Here is an 18,937-nt window from a genome sequence, read left to right on the forward strand (position 1 = left end):
ACCCTCTGTTATTTGTCCTATTCCTAGGAGCAAGTATGGCAAACAGCACATTTTATCCTTTTATCATCTGGTTCTCCAAGCCTCAGAACCAAACTGATCACCACAGCTGCAATAAATAAAGTGTCTATTCAATAAGTTGTGATGCTAAATATTATTCAACATTCTTCTGTCCAGGCAGAGTCTGATGGAAAACAACACATCCCACTTACTGCCTTTTTCCTCGCAATTAAAATTGCTGAGTAATCAGTGGATGCCAGATATGGGAAAGCAGAATGTGAATAATGCCTATTTGCTTGGTTTTCCTTAAATTTACTATTTAAAACAAAAATACCTATAGCAGTTTGGCTTTCATTAATTACAAAACACAGATAATGTGTTAACAATATCAGTCTTGAAGCCTGTAAGAAATGTAATGTTATGTAGCTGCCTGTTCTGTCATAATGCATGATATCTAATGTCTTTTTGATTCATGTCCAGACTTTTTAACAAAGCATTTAATTTGATATCTGTCTCATGGAATATATAGCACATTCTCCTACAGAAACCTAAATAGTTCTGTTCTAATATTTGGCAATACACAATACTTTTCTCTGACTTAATAGTTCAGCCTTTTTAACTATCATTCAAGGAGAAAAATGATGGTGTGAATCATTAGGTTAAAATTGTTGCAGTCCAAAAGTATTTGCTTTAAATGCATTCTTTCTGAATTTTTTTGGGGAAAAAAAAAAAAAAGTTTTGTTTTTTTTTTTTCCTTTCTCTTTGTTTTCTTTTTCTAGGCTGAGGTTCAGCTATGCTATCTGGAAGCACAAAGAGATGCTGTTGAACAGATGTCCTTAAAGCTGTACAGTGAACAGTACAACAGCAGTAGCAAGCGAAAGGAAGAGTTTGCTGATATGTCAAAAGTTCACACAGTGGGAAGTAATGGGTAGGGAACTATTCTTTTTGTTGTTTTATTCTCACTGATCTGTATTTTTTTTTTTATATGATATACTTTTTCTTACTTCTAGTTAACCAGGTTGCTTCCTCCTAGGCCAAGAGGCATGGAAAACTCTATCAATTTTTTTTTCCATATATGAATGCAAAAAAATAATGGGTCCTGGATATTTTCTCAAAATCATGGTTTGTTCATAGGATTACCTAACATTATTTAATAGCAATCAATTATTTTGAATTAAAAAAATGTAATGTAATGTGATTTCATATCTTTTTATTTCTTAGCATCTTCCAAGGAAGCATCTTTATAATGTATTAATACCTCTGGAAAAACAAATTTCTATAATCATTATTCTGCTGGTGACTAGGAAATATGAATGTGAAGCCAAATTCTCTTACAGTTCACCAGTTCAAACATCTCAGTTTTCTACTTCTAGAAATCTTTGGTGTTAAATGTTTTCCCTTGACTTGGTCTTCTCTGTTTTTTAATAAATCTTAACACACACACGCGCACACACACACACACACACACGTACCCCTCCCCCCCCCCCCCCCATGTTAAATACGTATGTGCATATATAAAAGCAGCTTTTCATAATAGTTTGAGCAAAGAATCTTGGACAAATTAATCACTCAACTATGATAGAATGGAATCTTGCTGCCCATTTTTCACAACCGAGAAAAATTGTAGTTCTGGTTTAAGACTTTTTGTTGAAGGTCTTTTGAAAACCCTATTTTCCAGCTGCTAACTCCCCTAACTGAATATAAGAACATACTTGTGAGTTCATAATTGTGTGGGGCTAAAGCAGTTCAAAGGAGCTAGCTAGTGCTCATTGTTTGGGTACACCCTTTTACTGACAGAAGTTTTCTTGTAACCAGTAAATACAGTACAACTTGTGCCTACAGTTTCCTGTGCAAGCAAAGTCATTGACCAAGGTGTTCATGAGTTCTTTAGCTCCAAAACTTCTTTTTTCCAATCATTAACTCAATGGTGAGGTCTTGGAAACACAGTTTTATTAAATTACCAACTGTAAAGATAAATGAGCCTTGTAAACATCCCCTCTTATTATACAAAAAGATGACTGTTTTAGAAAAGTTGATGTGGGCTAATTATGTAGGATTACTGAGATCTTGATTACATATGCAGAAATCTGTCAGATTCTCAAACACGCCAGTGCAGCTAGTGCCAGCCATAAAACTAATTTGTTCAGAATTGGTGTGTATATGTATATAAATGTGCACTTGGGGCTACATATTAAAAAACAGCTTCTAATTTTGCAGCCACAACTGAATGCAAGCAAGAATTATGATTGGAATTTGTGTAGGACATAAGACAGTAAGACATCAAGAGACATTTGATTTTATTGAGGATAGGGGATATAAAGCTTAAGCCTCATGGAAAAATCCAGCCTGTAACTCTACACACCCTATGTGATTAGCAAATAAGCTCTTAAATGCACTTTTCTGTGCTCGTAATCACGTTTATTACTGGGAATGGTAATCTGCTAATGTTCCCTACCTTTTCAGTGCTGTGGTCATCTTTCCGGGCACAGCCATTCCATGTTCAGTCTTAGAGGCTCAACAGTGGCTAAAGGGGTGAAAAGACTGGAGGAAGACAAATACATATAATGTATTCAGCTGGATATCATACCATATCATGTATTCAGCCCTTACAGAAATTATGGCATGCTGAATTCAGATTGAAAACTTCCAGTTGAACCAGTCTGAGATATTGTATTTAACACAATGGAAATGCCTTTCAACTGTTTGAAAATACAGTTGATACAACATTTCCCTAATGAATAAAAACCATGGACACAAAAACTGTGGACAGACGTTCCATAGTAGGATGACCTGGCTAGAGACTGAGCTCTTTACAAAGAAGGGGTCATTTAGGAAAATTAGGGTACCTATCCATTAGCTATAGTGGAGATTTGACCTAGGAGAAAGAAAGAAGAGTTTGCAGGGAGAACAAAATTTATTATAGATGGAGAATTGTTTGTTTAGTGGGGAAAAAAGATTTGAGAAGTGGTTTTGTGTAAGAAATAACTAAATTAAGATAGGTAACGTAGTGTCTGCAGCATAGGGTGATGCAAGCAGGTGTGTAAACAGGAGATTTCCTGTAGAACAGCAATCTAGTTACACCAGTGATAGAGGGGCTTAACATGTATCTGCATGGGATAAAGGGTTAAAGTGATAATGAAGAGAACTGGATTAATACCTACTGCAGGAGAACACCAGCTGGCCAGGCTGCAAGAGGTAACCAAGAGTAGTTGAGAGCAGCTGTAAAATGTTGTAGCAAATCTGCCTGGAAATACTGTATTCCTCTCAAAACTGGGGAGGAATTTAAACAGGTACTGTTTGAAGATATGGGTATGATATTTACAGCACCACTGCACAATATTAAGGCCAGATCCTGGGATTCTATCATCACCTAGTATTGGGCCATCATGGATGAGGCTCTGAGATAAACACATTAGAGGGGTCTTCACGTATGCACAGAATATAATGCAATTTAAAGCTGTTAAGGTCAGAATTCCTATATCCTTTTAATAAAAACATGTGAAAGGAGTTCCAAAAATTGATAACCAAGGAACATGGAAGAACTTTTTCTAAAAACATGTGAAAGGAGTTCCAAAAATTGATAACCAAAGAACGTGGAAGAACTTTTTCTGGCTGAATATTTTTGTAGGCATACCATAATGTTTACAGTACTCTTAAATACCATCTGAGTTATACCAGCAAAGAAATAATACAAACTGGAAGTGTATGTTAAACACAGGGAAAAAGACTGATGGAAATAGCTTCACATTTCTTTTTATTTATTAATGCCACAGACGAACTGGTTTTCTCATGGGAAAGGTGCTCATGAATTTTCATTCAAAATAATAAATTGATGTCCATATTTTAAGAAATATGTTTAGGGGTCAAGGGATTAGATGTGCAATTCTGCATATCTGATTCCCTGTTTACCAAGATAAAATATACTTCTTAATGTAATTTTAGTTATTATGCAGCTAATGGTTTTATCTTATTAACCAAAAAACCTATATTAAGGAAGTTTTTGTTATTTGCCCTTTAACTAATAGCATTCTTGTTGGCAATGTTTGGGTACTTATAGTGGAGGAATATTTATCTGTAATAAACCAATGACCTAATTTATTCCTTTTTTTAGCAATTGATGGATTTGGATAATCAACCAAAATTAGATTTTTATCTATAGTTCTTGCATCTGTAAAACATTTCAGTATTTCAGAAGTTATGTTTTCCCTGATTCTGCTTGTGGAAATATAAAAAAAACTAAATTAATCTGCTAAAACCAGGAAGTAAAGATTCTGAATTAAAAAAAAAAAAAATAAAATTCGATATTCAATTGAAATACTGACAGGTACATTTTAATCTTAACTTGTCACTGATTCTACGGTTTCCAGATTTTCTGAATGTCTTTTTAGCAGTTTAGTAACTTACCTCCTTTACCAAATAATAATTTAAGAGTAGATCCATCCATTTAGATGTGAGGCATTCATTTTTTTAAGAAAGGTACTTTTTTTTTAATATCAGAGTTATTTTAGAGCTATTAAAATATTGCATTCAAATTTAAAAAAAATGATAATCCTTTGTAGGCTGGCGTCACTATCTTCAGGCTCAAGGAAATAACTGCCATAGACAGTTTGCTTAAAAATGCTCCCAGATGACTTTATTTTACAGCAGAAACCTGAAAAAGAGAATAGGCACAGTACATAAACTTTGGGGGAGGCAGGGGTGGGGGAGGGCAGGAAATCCTCATTGCATCTTGCATACCTTCCTGGGCTTTTCCCAGTGAATCCTGTGTCTCTCACTCTTCATTTTGGGTGGAGTATCCTGTCTTTAGACAGAAATCAAAACGTTCAGTCTTTAAAGGACCAGTTCATTCTGTTACAGGAATAAATGTACCAATTTGGACTGTAACTAAGATGTGGTTCTATAGACACAAAGCAGATGTTTGGATCCAGCACATCTTCTGTTATATTAAAATCCCAGTCTGCCTCCTGGTGCTGTTTCCAAAGGCATCCCGTCCCATTCTGGTAGCAGCAGGTCATGAACATTGGTTGTAGGCTTTGTTTCCTGACATCTTCATATCTTCATTTAGATTTTTCACAGGTACCATCATCCAAGCCCAACTGAATCTGTACTGATCTATATGAGATGAAATCTAATCATCTTGCATATGATAAAACGTATGTTTTAATAACTGCCTGTCAGTTTTATGACTTTGGATAATGTTTGGATAAGATGAAAGGGGAAAAAAAGAGCAACAGATACTTAAGATGCAGTATGGTTATACCACTTTCTGAAGATGAGATAAAGATTCAGTATCACTGTAAATGTATCTTTCAAAAGAATTAGTTTTAGTTTAGTTTCAAAATTATATCTGAGTCAAATACCTCCTGAAACAGGAGAAAAGCCCTGAAAGCCAAATGAAACTATTATATTTCAACAATAGTAACTTGCACTTTTATGCTTGCTCTTCTTTGTAATAGCATTATGCCTACTTTCTCAGGGCAGCAGGCAATTTTAAGTAAGTGCACCTCATAAATTATTGAGCAAAAGTATACTAAGTACAGTGGATTAAACTAGAGAGTTACTTCAGAAGCAGGAATCAACACTTGGGCATTATACAAGACTTCCTTTGTTGTCAGCTCATTGAAAATAATACCACAGAAGGCAAATGCTTTCTTCTCTCTTGCTTTCTTGCAGAAAGACTATTCTACTTGTCACAACTTTATCTATAAGGTTTCAAAATTACCATGCATATGGTACTCTAGTTAATAACGAATGAAATGCGATAGCATTAATAACATTTAAAACATGTTTAGTTTATTGTTTCTCTGTTGAAACACTGCTAATTTTTTTAATGAGGTTGCTAGAAAACTTGTTAATAATTGGAGAAATTAGCTTTAGTGAAACATGCACTGTTGTTTGATCAATATGGGAGGTTTTTGATACTACTGGCAAGGCTTTTATTACTTTCAATTTTGCAAGTTTGAAGATCCTTTTTCAAGGGGTATTTTTCTGAGGAATGTGCAGTTTTTCAGTGTGTACCTTCTGTCTTGTATCACAGTGTTTTAGCAGAATCTATGCTTTACTTATTCACTAGGCTTTCAATAGAGAATCACATTAATCCTTTTAAGCTCCTTATTCTAATGATTTATTTTGTTGAAAACCGTAGTGATCCTCTTTGAATTTTAATGATTGCTGGCTATTCAAGGATTCATTGTTTTGACTTCCTGTCCTTACCTTTGTTTCTTACATGTCTGTAGGGAACACCTGTCTAATACTGTATCTGGCCTTAGTTCTCACTGGCTTACCATATTCGCTCAAGCCTATCTTAAGGCGTTAAGTTGAAATGCTAGCTACTCATCCATGAAAATAAATGTAGGATATTTACAGAGATAGGCAGATAGACAGCAGAGGGATGGCTGAATGGATTGAGTCATTTTTTGAAGAAAATAAAATTTTTATATGAAGTATATCAAGATGATTGTTGCAAAGTTTGCTCAATATAAAGCCAGCACTTAGAAAAACATTAAGCAACAGCATCTATGGGGGATTTCTATTTCAAAATTTTTGAAGCAAATGCAATATGCCAACAGTTGTCAGGATTTGGCATCAGCCACTGAATTTAGGTCATGGCACTGGGTTAAATTGGATTTCAGTTTTCATTTTCATCCACTCTGTATAAATACAGAATGTCTCTTTAGAAATATACCCAGGAACATCATGAGTTTTCAAGCATATATTATTCTAATACGAGATTTTAACAACTACACAGTATTTATGCATAATACATTTCATTCCTTATCTACAGCCTTTTGGACTTTGATTCAGAATACCAGGAGCTCTGGGATTGGCTGATTGACATGGAATCCATCGTGATGGACAGCCACGACCTGATGATGTCAGAGGAGCAGCAGCAGCATCTTTACAAGGTTAGCGCTACCGTTACTGCCTTTACCTAGCTATAGAAGATCTGATTAGCTTGACAAGTCTTTCTCTCACAGGATATCACTGCGTTCATTGTATGTATCATGGTGTCTATTAGAATTCCCTTCCCTGTCCCCAACCTCATTTCCATCCCCTTTGCGCTGACAGGCTGCACCGACATCATAATTGCAAGAAAGTTCCCTTTATCACATTCTATTTGGCATAATTCTATAGAAGGACAAAGATTTGTCTTCAAAATGAATAGAAATAAATGAAACTGCATTAATAAATAGACTGAAACAAAATGAAGGAAAAAAATGAAATGGTAGAATTTAACAAAATGTGTTTTGATTGGAGCTTTCAGCTGGATTTTTATCCACCTTTCAGACCTCATCTGCAAAGAAAGAAATCTGCCTTGATTTTGGTTTGCTGCTGCCAGGATACAGGACTCTTCCAATTTAATTTTTATTAGTTATACATAAAGCAGACATTGTCATGTTAAGTCATCACTCTTATGATTTCAGAAAAATGATTTTGAACTTGCATATTGATTATAGGGTCTTCATCTAACATATATGTATATCTTTCTGCACACACACACGATTTCTCTTATTTGTCATAGCAGTCTTAGCTCAGAAGCTTTATCATTTCTTTTAGATAGACAGTACTTTTAAGAAGTTCCCAAAAATGTGTGATTTGATCCTAAAATTGTTTCAGAGTTCACTGTGTGTCTGAGAAGCTGTAGTCTGTGGGTCTGAGGGGTGGTGGGGGAAAGAAAGGAGGGGCTTTTGACAGAAATATCAGGCTGCAGTAAATCTTCCTCATTTAGGCAATTTTTATTGGAGTAATTCTGACAGTTGTCATCCTTGAATTGCTTTGAGCATATGGCATATTTCAAAGAGCAGATTGTGAATCATAAAAAATAAAATTAATAACTAACCACAGAACCAGCAACAGTATAATGACAAGAAACAACTACCCTCTAGCTTTTTTTTTATTTCTTATCAAATAAATAGTACATTCAAGGTCAAATAGAAGTTGTTTTCTTTCTTCTATGATTGCATGAGTTGATAATTTCTTAAATATAATTTATTTTTTCTTACTTTGGCATCCTAATTTTTTTATAGTCTTCTTTCATTCTAGTATTCCTAATTTTAGGCCTTTTGTTTAAAATACCTAGTGAGAAAGGGTTCTCACATGAATTAAAATATATCTATAAATTGAAATATAGTTCAGATGCAAAGTTGTTTAGGCTGCAAGTAAGTTTAATTCAGTGACCTCCATTTCTTGCTTTCACAGTAATTTCTTATTTTTTTCTAATGATGTCTTTTTCATAACATTCTAAATACTTAATCAGACTTAATCGCACATTAATTGGCTAGGCTCAGAAATGAACAATGTCAGAATGGGTAAAAAGTTTCTTGCAAATCTAAAATAGTGTTTTGGTAGTGCCTGTCCATATAAGACCAGCTTGTACTATGCCTAATCTAACCAGTATTTAGTCCTATACTAAAAAAAAATCAATAAACAGAAATGTTAAGAAAACAATCCATCCCTAAATATGAAAAGGAACGAAGATTAAGCAGTATTTTAGGTACTGTAAGTATTTTAGGTACTATTTAGGCTACTTCCGTTTCTGCTATCCAAGTGTAACCATTAAGTATATTTACAGATGGTAAGGCTGGGTTAATAATGCACAGTGAGAAGAATAAAAGAGGGAAATAATTTAAGAATTGGCTTGCAGTACAGTATGATGGCAAAATGAAGAATATTGTATATTCAAAATGGGAGGTATTAGTTTCTTAATATTATGAAATTCTTTATTATAATAGGCACGACACTTCCAAAAGCAGAAAGTTTGTGTCAGGGAGAGTAGTTGAGTCTGTAGTCTGTGCAGCACAGACAAATCAAGACTGCTTCCAAGCACAGGCATCTTACTTCTGCAGCTTCCGCAGAGAGGTCATCTGGTAATTAATAGAGCCCCTAACCCAAAAGTACCTATCTGGTCACTGCAAAACCACTTGAAGAAGGGTAGAAACAGGCTGCAGGCCCTCCCACAGTGAGTATTCTCTCCATATACCTTTCTAGTGAATGCAGCAAGCAAATTGTTAAGTTTTGGAGGAAAGACTTAACTAGGAATGTGGAGTTTGGTTAAGAGATGACTGAGGAGTATCCATAAAGCAGGAGGAGTATTTGCAGGTAATGTAAAAAGCTTGAGTGCATAGCATTAAGATCTATTGGCCTTCAAAATAAAACAAAGCAACAACAAAACCACAAAAAAAAAAAAAAAAGACCAGAAAACACCCCCCCCAAAAAAACAAAAAACTACAAAAAAAAAACACTAAAAAAAAAAGTTTTAAAAAAAAACCTTCCAAAGAAGTGTCGTTGAAAGCCCCATAATTTCAGACATTCAAAAGTAGCCAAAAGAAAACATTAGCAAATGTAATTGGAGGAACAGTTTTGCATTAGTGAGGAGAGATCAGATAAATCGCTAAGGTCTTTATCATCCTCAGTTTCAGAAATTTGTGTAAGGATGCATCATGCCCTCAAAACCAGTATTTGTAGTTTTATAAAACTAGCCTAGTAAACCTCTCTTCTAATCAATCATGACACCTTTTTTTATTTTGGAGGTTCTTACACAGAGCCATGAATGGTCTAGTGCTCACAGCTAAGGGGCAGGAGCACTGCCTACGCTTCACAGTGAACACAGCCATGCTGGTCTGTAGGGAGAGAAATCTGTAAAGAGAAATTCAGGCAGCTATTCTCAGAATTCCTCAATGACATGGGGTGTTATGAAAACACAGGTCCTGCTTTAGTTATTCTTTATTAGTTACAGCTTCAAATGTGAACCTGCTAATTGCACTCTGCATTTTGGTGAATTCTCCTAAACCCATAGATCCCTCTTCTCAGTTATTGAGCTGACAAGTAATTGCACCTCTGAGCCAGCTCAGCAAGGCACCTCTGCCAGGGAACCTGCTGTGGTATCACTATTACCAGCAGTAATCATTGTCCCTGAGGAGTCTATGTATGGGAAGGAGCAATGATAAAACAGGTAAATCGGAAGGGAAAAGCATACATTAAAGCAGCATAACATAATATATAAATGCTAAAATTGCATATGGGAAAATAAAATATATTTTCATGGTCAGACTATTTTCCCAGTGCTCTATGTTCAGATTTAATATAGATTTAAGTCAACTCTCAGCTTAATTTTGCTTTGCAATATTCCAGGAGCTTCATAGTTTTTTTTTATGAGGATACTTATTACCTCTCTTTAACTAGGTTTTATTTTGCCCTTAATATAATAGGAGGAGCACAGCCATATTTTTTTTAATATCTGAATATGTATATATGACTTTCTCTAGATATTGTAGATTTCAATGCAAAGATTTACAAAAAGAGAAAAATGTTCTTTCTTGCTATGCTACCCCATAGCTGTAAATGATTTCAGCTTTACAGTCTTAAACTAGCTAATGGTTTAGAAAATCAACTAGTATTTGATAAAATAGCAGTCACAGAATGAACTGCTGATGGTTTATTTGTCCTCTGGTGCTTTATCTAAGTAAGAAAAAAAATTAAAAAGAGCATTTCCAAGGTTTTGGACTCTGGCTTTTTTGTACCACTGTAATAGTTCAGTTTAACACCAAATGTATCATGTTTATTTCATTTTAATCTACTGCATGTGAGTCTGATCTCATAAGCTCTAAGTAAACAGAACTTGCATTGACTTCAGTTGTATTCATACGCTGGAGGATCAAACCCAAGATCCTTCATACTGGAGGATCAAACCCAAGGAACTTAAACTCTGCTAATTAGCCCTTTAGTGGGAACTTGAGTAATTCTGTACTTTGAATGTTCAAAAATGAAGCAAATCAGTATTTACTAGACTGTGGAGATTAGAAATGAGTATACTAGGCAGAAAATTTAATGATAATTCTTTCAATTTTCCTCAGAAGATTAATTGCAGAACTTAATTGTGTTAGATTAAAACTCCATTTAAATAAGTACAGTATGATTGTTAAAATTGTTAGTATGTTCAGAATAAAATTAACTAAACATTTTAAAATATCAAATAAAATAAATATTTTTCTGTCTGATCACAAGTAATGTATAGTGGGTTTAATACAAACTGCATAAGCTGTGAGTCTTTCCCAAGGAAGTCTTGAGCAACAAAGGTCATGATAGATGGAAAAAGACCCTTACATAGTAGTGCAGAGATTTTGAAAACAAACCAGTTGACACAGCTTTAAAACAGGTTAACTGCTGAACTATTTCATCAAAGGGAAGCGGCTCACTGTATTAAATGACATGAAAACGCACAGCAAAAGCTACAGATACCTTTCAAAAAAAGTTGAGGGGAAAAGAAAAAAAATCTCCTAGCAGTTTTTGTTTCCCTACTGGAAGCTATCCCTCCTCTGAAGGTGCAGTTAATTTTCTCCTCTGGGTGTGCTGCTGCTCCATTGTGCCTTTCTCCTGGCTCAGTGTGCTGTGGCCCCGAGTGGATCAAACAAACCGTGGTGAAAGTTTCCCTCATTTGCATCACTTCTAGACAGCCCTGTCGTACTCTTTGCTGACAGGAAATCACTGTCTTTGTCACCTTTCTTCAGTGATCTCCTTTTGGCAGAGATTGGCCATGTGACCAGGATTAATCACAACAGTTCTGGCTCAGAACTCAATGACATGTTTTCCTCAGCACTTCAATAATGGTGTAGAGGAGTCAGTAGGAAATGACTGCATTAATTTCAGAGTGAAAAGATAATTAACACTTAAGGACTTAGTGCTATAACCTATGGAGCTATTATTCAAATTAAAACTAATTTATTGAAAACTTGTGGGAAAAAAAAAAAAAAGAGAAAAAAAACCCAAAACAACCAAAATTGTCCTTTAATGCAACTTAAAATAATCTTATGAGAGTCACAGAGTTTAAAAAGAAGCCCAAACTAGATTTAATGTGATAATATAAATACATAAAAATTTACACATTTGAAACTGGAGACTAAAGTATGTAAAGTGCTTACTTAGATGATATGAATAGGATAATGGCAAACAAAAGCAGCAGTGTGCTCCTAGAATGCTGTGCTTCAAGGAGTTTCCTTGGCAACAGAAATGCAGTTCCAAAAGTAGACAGAACTTTCCTCAGAAAACATACTATTAATAACAACCTTCCGGAACAACTTGGAACAATTTGACTACTTGGCAATAAAATGCCAAGTGTTCTGCAAATTAATCTAACACATAACAGTTATATGTTTCTCTTGCCCATAATTCTCCTGAACTGGGGGACTGAGTTCTCTGCTGTTAGAGGATACAAATGTGCAAAGCAGTTCCAAATGCTGTGCAAACAGAGAGAGGGCTCAAATAGCATCAGCCTATAAGGATCAATTAATGTCTTTCGTATCATTTTAATTTGTAAAACAGATTAGTTTAATTGGATTACTTCGTTCCATTTAAAACAAGTTCTGCGTACCTACTGAAGCCACATTGTTGTTCAGTTTTTATTTCAAGCAGATTTTCCATATAAAGAAAACTTATTGAAAGATTAACAGCCTGTAGTGTGATATATTTGGACAATATGCTTTGGGGACTGGTTATAAACTAGAAAACATGAAGAATTTTGCTCCTATACTGCGTGACACAGGATAGCTTCTGTCTGTCTAGTAATCTATCAGTGCCTGCATGTTGCTGCTAGAGCAGTCGCTGGTGGAAAATGGTGATTGTCACTTTGGAGGAAGCTCTCAGCACACTGCAGGATTGAGCCTCTTGTAGGTAGTAACTACAAATATGCTATGCATGCAGTATTTTTAGATATGTCATCATTTCTGTATGAGCCAAGAGAATAAACTAATTTCAGATTTGCCTTGCTAATAGGAATCATTAGGATTCCGCTAAAGGCCATAAATTTACTGGACAGGAAAGGTAGGCTTTGCTACTACCTTGACTTTTCCTGAATTCTCAGATCTAAAGGTTAAAAGTAATCAATATCTCATTGTGCAGCCTGATAATAAGTAATAACCATGATGTTAAAATCTAAATGACTGCAGATAGCACTTAGGTGTGTTGACCCATTTGGAAAGGCTTTTTAATTGCAACCAGAATAGTCATAGTTTGCTAATAAACGTTTGGGCTACCTTGCAAAAATCAACACATTTTTTAAATATTTCTTTAATGCTATTAGCAAATTATGTCCCAAATTATGCCCCAAAATCAAAGCTTTTATTTTATCTGACACATGTAACATTTAAAAAAAAAAAAAAAATTATTCTGATAAATAGTATCAGTGACGGTATTAATTACCAATAGTAAATTACAGCACTCTGCATACATGGATTGATACATGCCTTAATGGAAGTTATGCCTTTGACATTGTAGTATGTTTTTAACTGTCATAGATAGTAAAATAATTGAGCTGAGTTTTGCACAAAACTCTGACATCAGTTACTGTTCTTCACAAAGTTCAGTAATTTCTATGTACTAGGCAGCTTGTTTTTTTGCCCCAACAGATTAATCATAGAATCATAAAATCATAGAATCAGCTATGTTGGAAGAGACCTTTAAGATCAAGTCCAACCATTACCCCAGGACTGCCAAGACCACCACTAAACTGTGTCCCTGAGGGCATCTCTATGGTTTTTGAACACTTCCAGGGATGGTGATTCCACCACTGCCCTGGGTAGCCTGTTCCAATGCTTGGTCACCATCTCTGTGAAGAAATTTTTCCTAATGTCTGATCTAAACCTCCCCTAGTGCAACTTAAGTCTGTTATCTCATGTCCTATCACTTGTTACTTGGAAGAAGAGACCGACCCCCACCTCTCTCCATCCTCCTTTCAGGTGGTCGTATAGAGCGATAAGGTCACCCCTGAACCTTCCCTTCTCCAGACTAAACAACCCTGGTTCCTTCAGCCATTCCTCATAAGACTTGTGCTCCAGACCCTTCCCCAGTTTCGTTGCCCTTCTCTGGACCTGCTCCAGCACCTCAATGTCTGTCTTGTAGTGAGGGGTGCAGAACTGAACACAGCATTCAAGGTGCAGCCACACCAGTGCCAAGTACAGGAGGATGATCACTGCCCTAGCCCTGCTGGCTGCACTGTTTCTGATACAGGCCAGGATGCCGTTGGCCTCCTTGGCTGCCTGGGCACAGGCTGTCTCATGTTCAGTGGTGTCAATCAGCACGGTCAGGTCCTTTTTCACTAAGCAGCTTTCCAGCTACTATTCCCCAAGCCTGTAACATTGCATGTGGTTGTTGTGGCTCAGATGCAGGACCCAGTACTTTGACTTGTTGAACCTCATGCCATTGGCCACAGCCCATCAATCCAGCCTGTCCAGATACCTCAGCAGATCAACACTCCCACCCAACTTGGTTTCGTCTGCAGATTTACTGAGAGTGCACTCAATCCCCTCATGCAGATCATCAACGGAGATATTAACACTAGCCCTGACACTGAGACCTGAGGGACACCACTAGTGACTGATTGCCTGTCCTGGGTTCAGCTTTAATGGTTATTTTTCTACCTCCTAGTAGGTGGTACAGTGCTGTATTTCAGCTTCATTCTGAGAACAATGCTGATAGCACACCACTGTTTCAGTTGCTCAGCAGTGCTTACCCTGATCAAGGACTTTTCAGTCTCTCATGCTCTGCCAGTGAGGAGGGGCACAAAAAGCCAGGAGGGAGCAGAGACAGAATACCTGACCCAAACTAGCCAAAGGGGTATTCCATACCACAGCACGTCATGCCCACTATATAAACTGGGGGAGTCACCCTGAAGGGCAGATCGCTTCTCAGGTCAGGCTGGGTATTGGTTGGTGGGTGGTGAACAATTGTATTGTGCATCACTTGTGTTTGTTGGGGTCTTTTTTCCTTCCCTTTTTAGTTTTATATTCTCTCCCCTTGTTATTTCCCTTACCGTTATTATTATTGATGGTAGCAGTAGTAGGTTTGTGTTACACCTTAGTTACTGGACTGTTCTTATCTCAACCCATAGGGTTTACATTCTTTTGATTCTCCTCCCCATCCCACCAGGAGCAGGAGGGAAGAAGGGTGGAGTAAGCAAGTGGCTGCATGGTTCTGAGTTACTAGCTGGGCTTAAACCACAACATTGCCAACTAGATGTGATATCATTAAGATACCATTAAGAACCTCCATGACTTTCCACACTAGGAAAACCCATTGTTTTGATTGAGAGGTCTCAGAAATGTCTGATACCCCAAGCAGTAAGAATCTGACTTCTATCAGAACATCAACTAAATAAGTTCGGGATCTGACACAGCAAAGTTTCCTAGTCTGTTATTGCAGGGAGTGATGAAATTGGTTAACTTTTTCTATGCAGAGTATTTTCACTTCAGTTGCACTAGAGGACAAAGTGAAAACTCCTTTGTGACACATCCTATAACAACCACCTCATTTTTTCACTGGTCCATATGTTTAATTTCCTTCCTACTTCTGGCAAATTTTGCATTTTAAAAAGCAGAAGAGAAAATAATTTCTAATGAAAATTTTACTTGAAGCACTGAAATGTTAAGTTGTGATGTCTATGCATAACTACAACAGGAAGACACTGATTACCATGTCTACAGAATTATAAAGTCAGTTTAGAGAGTGGATAAAAAAAGAATATTTTTACATTTTCTGGGTTAATTCCATAATATATTTCAAATGTAAACATGCATTTTTAAAAGCAGTGTCTGTTCTATGGAGACTCCCTGTACTTCCTCAAGAAATGGCTTCATGCATTTCACAAAAGTGGGTTTCTCCCATTTCTTCCCAGCATGACATTGAAGATGAACTTCATATTTTAGCAAAACAGTACATTTACTGAGCTTGTAGCAAAAGCCAGCACAGCTTTTTGGAGATTGAAGCAGTGTGTCTAGAATGAAAGAGGCATTCTGCTTCAAACAAAAGTAGATGTGTACCACATAGCTGTCATCACCATTCCTTACTAGAGCTGCAAAATGTGGACAATTTACAGTTATCACGTCAAGCATCTTAGTCAACTCCACATGCTCTGTCTTTGTTCCCTTGCTGGTATAAGATGGTAGGATGAGGTCCCAAGCAGTGAGACCTTAAAGCATTGTCAGATATTCAGTGATGAAGCACTAATAGTCTGACATGCTCAGCTGTGGTGGTTTGAGTGCATAAATCCATCAGGAAATTACCCAAAGCCGTTTTCTGTTCATCAAGCATTTTTAGCTTTTAAAAAATGGATACGGCACCTTAATTCATCCCAAAGGATGATGAAAATTACAATCTTCATTGTTTTCTATATGCTAGGACTGCTTAGTGTCCAAACAAGGTAGAAGGAGCCCAAGTTTAGTTTCAGATATGATAAATTATTCACATTCTGTGAAGTACAGCACTTTAACTTAATCATTGGACTAAAAGTCCCTAAGAAAAGGTGTTATACTTGTGCTGTTATATATGCAGTCAAATGCCAGGGACATCAATACCGATGCTGCAATGTTCTTCAGTACTCAGAATGGAGTAAAGAGGCCATATGATGCTCAAGAACTTGGGCATATTCTGGTTTAAATTGTTCTTAGCACAACCTTTCAAATTTATCCTTTGGTCTAAAGGAGTTGAATTTATCTGTATTTTCTTGTTTCCTGGCACCCTGGATCACGTGCAGACCACATGTAAGCAGTGCAGAGGCTTGCAGCTGCCTACTGTGAGGCTAGTATTTAATGTATTATGGCAGATTTTATGGAAGTTCATATGAATCAGCTGACTAAAAGCTTCTCATGAAGTGATTTGTGAATTTGCACTCAATATTCACTCATAAAGTCTCATATACAGTAATGGCAAATAAGAGATATCAGCCCTTCATAAAAATGAAGAAGTTCAAAGAAGCCAGGACAGGTTTCCTTTTATCATACTGCATCTCAGAATTTTTAGTCTAATATTTCACAGCTTTTGTTCTGGGTTGTGAAACCATGTGCTGCTTTTAAGATCTTATACAATAACTGTAACACGTAAATGGTTCCATCAGGTCAGATAATAGTCCTGTGCAGTTCTCCAGATATTTCAGTTCCATGAGGCTGTTCAATAATTCTGAGCCCACATCATAGAACCATGGAATACCAGGTTGGAAGGGACCTTAAGGATTATCTGGTCCAACTTTTCTTTGCAAGCATGACCTAGACTAGATATAGTCTAGACATAAACCTTACAGAAGCCATAACATTCCACCTCAAGGAATCCCATAGGTTTAGCCTAGTGCTGTGACAAACCACCCTCTGTACAGTGTCTGTGCATGTGCTGCTCTAAAGCTTTCTGCCACTGGTCTCACCAAATAATATATTGATGTAAGATAAAATTAGGAGTGTTAATAACACACTGACAACATAATTTTGAAGTTGTGTCTGGACATATTCTTCTTGGTTTTTATCAGCTAGGTGGATTAGGCTGGTTTAGAGGGATGCAGACAAAAAAAATTTGCTAGCAAAAATGTGCTTGGCAATAGCAACCTAATTCCTAAAGTTAGTTGCCAATTTCTAATTCACTTTACAATTTCTTCCTCTCATACTCTGTGAGAAAATATATTTTTTTCTGAACATGTAGGAATTATGTGCTTTATTCATGATATTTTACTTCATAAATGTAACATAGGAAATACTCATCAGTATACCTCATAAATAATCAATACTATAATGTTGGCTTTTTTTTAAATAAACAAAAACCAAATGACCACAGAAGAACTTTTTTAGGAGGTTTTCTATGTGAAACCCAAATTCACAAAATCTCAAACTTGCACTGACAATGCATTCAATGCATACCTATTTAAATCATAAAAAATAAGTTGCACTGATATATACCAGTTTATAATTTCCTGAATCTGTATTTATATGTGTATTTTATTTGTATTTTTATTTTCAGAAATGCATATTGTATTTTATATTTAAAATACATAACATATAAAATATTTTTTAAAGGTATTTGTAAACTTTTCACTAATTAAGGTTAGGTGATGTTTGTTTTTTTTTTTTTTACATCGTGCATATATTTTTTAATACATTGTACCAAAAAATAGCTGCACCATTTGTATGAACTTCTCCTTCTAACAAGGTAAAATAAGTGATCACTATAATTGCATTCATAGTTGTTGCAGTTGTGGTTGTATCAGGTCCATTGGGATCCTAGGGTAGGCTCCAGTCAACTCTTGTGGCCAGTGAGAAACGCCTGTGGTTGTTCTTAACTTCTTGTGGGTACTGATATTTTAGCATTGCTGAAAACATGGTTGCTGTAGAATTTCAGTAATCATGAGCTGTAAATGTTGAAGTTGGCTCTATGGAGAGATGCTTTTGAGGGAAGACAGCAGTTGTACCTTTCACATCCTGTTATTGCAGAATGATGGGTGCTATTACAGATGTGCAGGACATACTCCATTTATGGCACTGAGCAGATCAGCAGCACAGTGTCACATGCTGCAGGGAAAGCGATGGAGAAGATGTAGTTTCCCCAGTAATGTACTGGGAGAAGGGATCATCTGTGAAGGCTGATTTAGACTACTTGAGGAGGTTCCTCTGACAGGTGATTCAGAGCAGGAGCTTAAGTTAAGCACTCTGAAATAATTTCAGAAGAAACCTTTTCTCTCTTATTTTTCTCACCACTGATTGTATAAAGAGGTTATGAAGATCAGCCTCACTCAGCGTTACCTCTCACTGACTTTCAGTTATCATGAAAAGAGGGGTTTTTAGTACCATTGTGCCATGTCTATGCAATATTCCAGTTTGAAACCCTGCTGTGGTACATCCAGATTTTGACAGAAATCACACTGGAGTTTGATCATCTCTGCTTTACCCATTGATTTTTCTTAGAAATGGGAGATGATAGATACATGCCATTTTTCAGGTGTTAACTTTCTGAAGGTGAACATTAGCCTTTTTGAATGATGTATTGAGACATATATATGGGGTTTTGATGTCCTTTATCAAGACGAACTATGTGCCTTCTATGTAGGCAGAAGAAGGATAATTCCCAAGATATCTTAGTTTGTTCTATGTGGAGAGATCAGATAAACACCATCTGAGGTGAGACATAGTTAATC

At 36.3% G+C, this 18,937-nt stretch overlaps 1 protein-coding gene across 5 annotated transcripts in view; it reads left to right on the forward strand.

Moving 5' to 3' along the window:
* The window catches only part of AKAP6 (A-kinase anchoring protein 6), a 279,971-nt gene that overhangs the window by 188,008 nt on the left and 73,026 nt on the right, over positions 1-18,937 (forward strand). For all 5 annotated transcript variants that reach the window (XM_062623049.1, XM_062623078.1, XM_062623054.1 and 2 more), the window contains 2 exons: positions 777-925; positions 6,782-6,902. In XM_062623049.1, coding sequence (XP_062479033.1) covers positions 777-925; positions 6,782-6,902 — 270 coding nt within the window. The remainder of the gene's footprint in view (positions 1-776; positions 926-6,781; positions 6,903-18,937) is intronic.

The sequence above is a fragment of the Pezoporus occidentalis genome, unplaced genomic scaffold (assembly GCF_034315485.1).
Source record: "Pezoporus occidentalis ecotype Australia unplaced genomic scaffold, CSIRO_AGI_Poc_V1 ctg108, whole genome shotgun sequence".
Taxonomy (NCBI): Eukaryota; Metazoa; Chordata; class Aves; order Psittaciformes; family Psittacidae; genus Pezoporus; species Pezoporus occidentalis.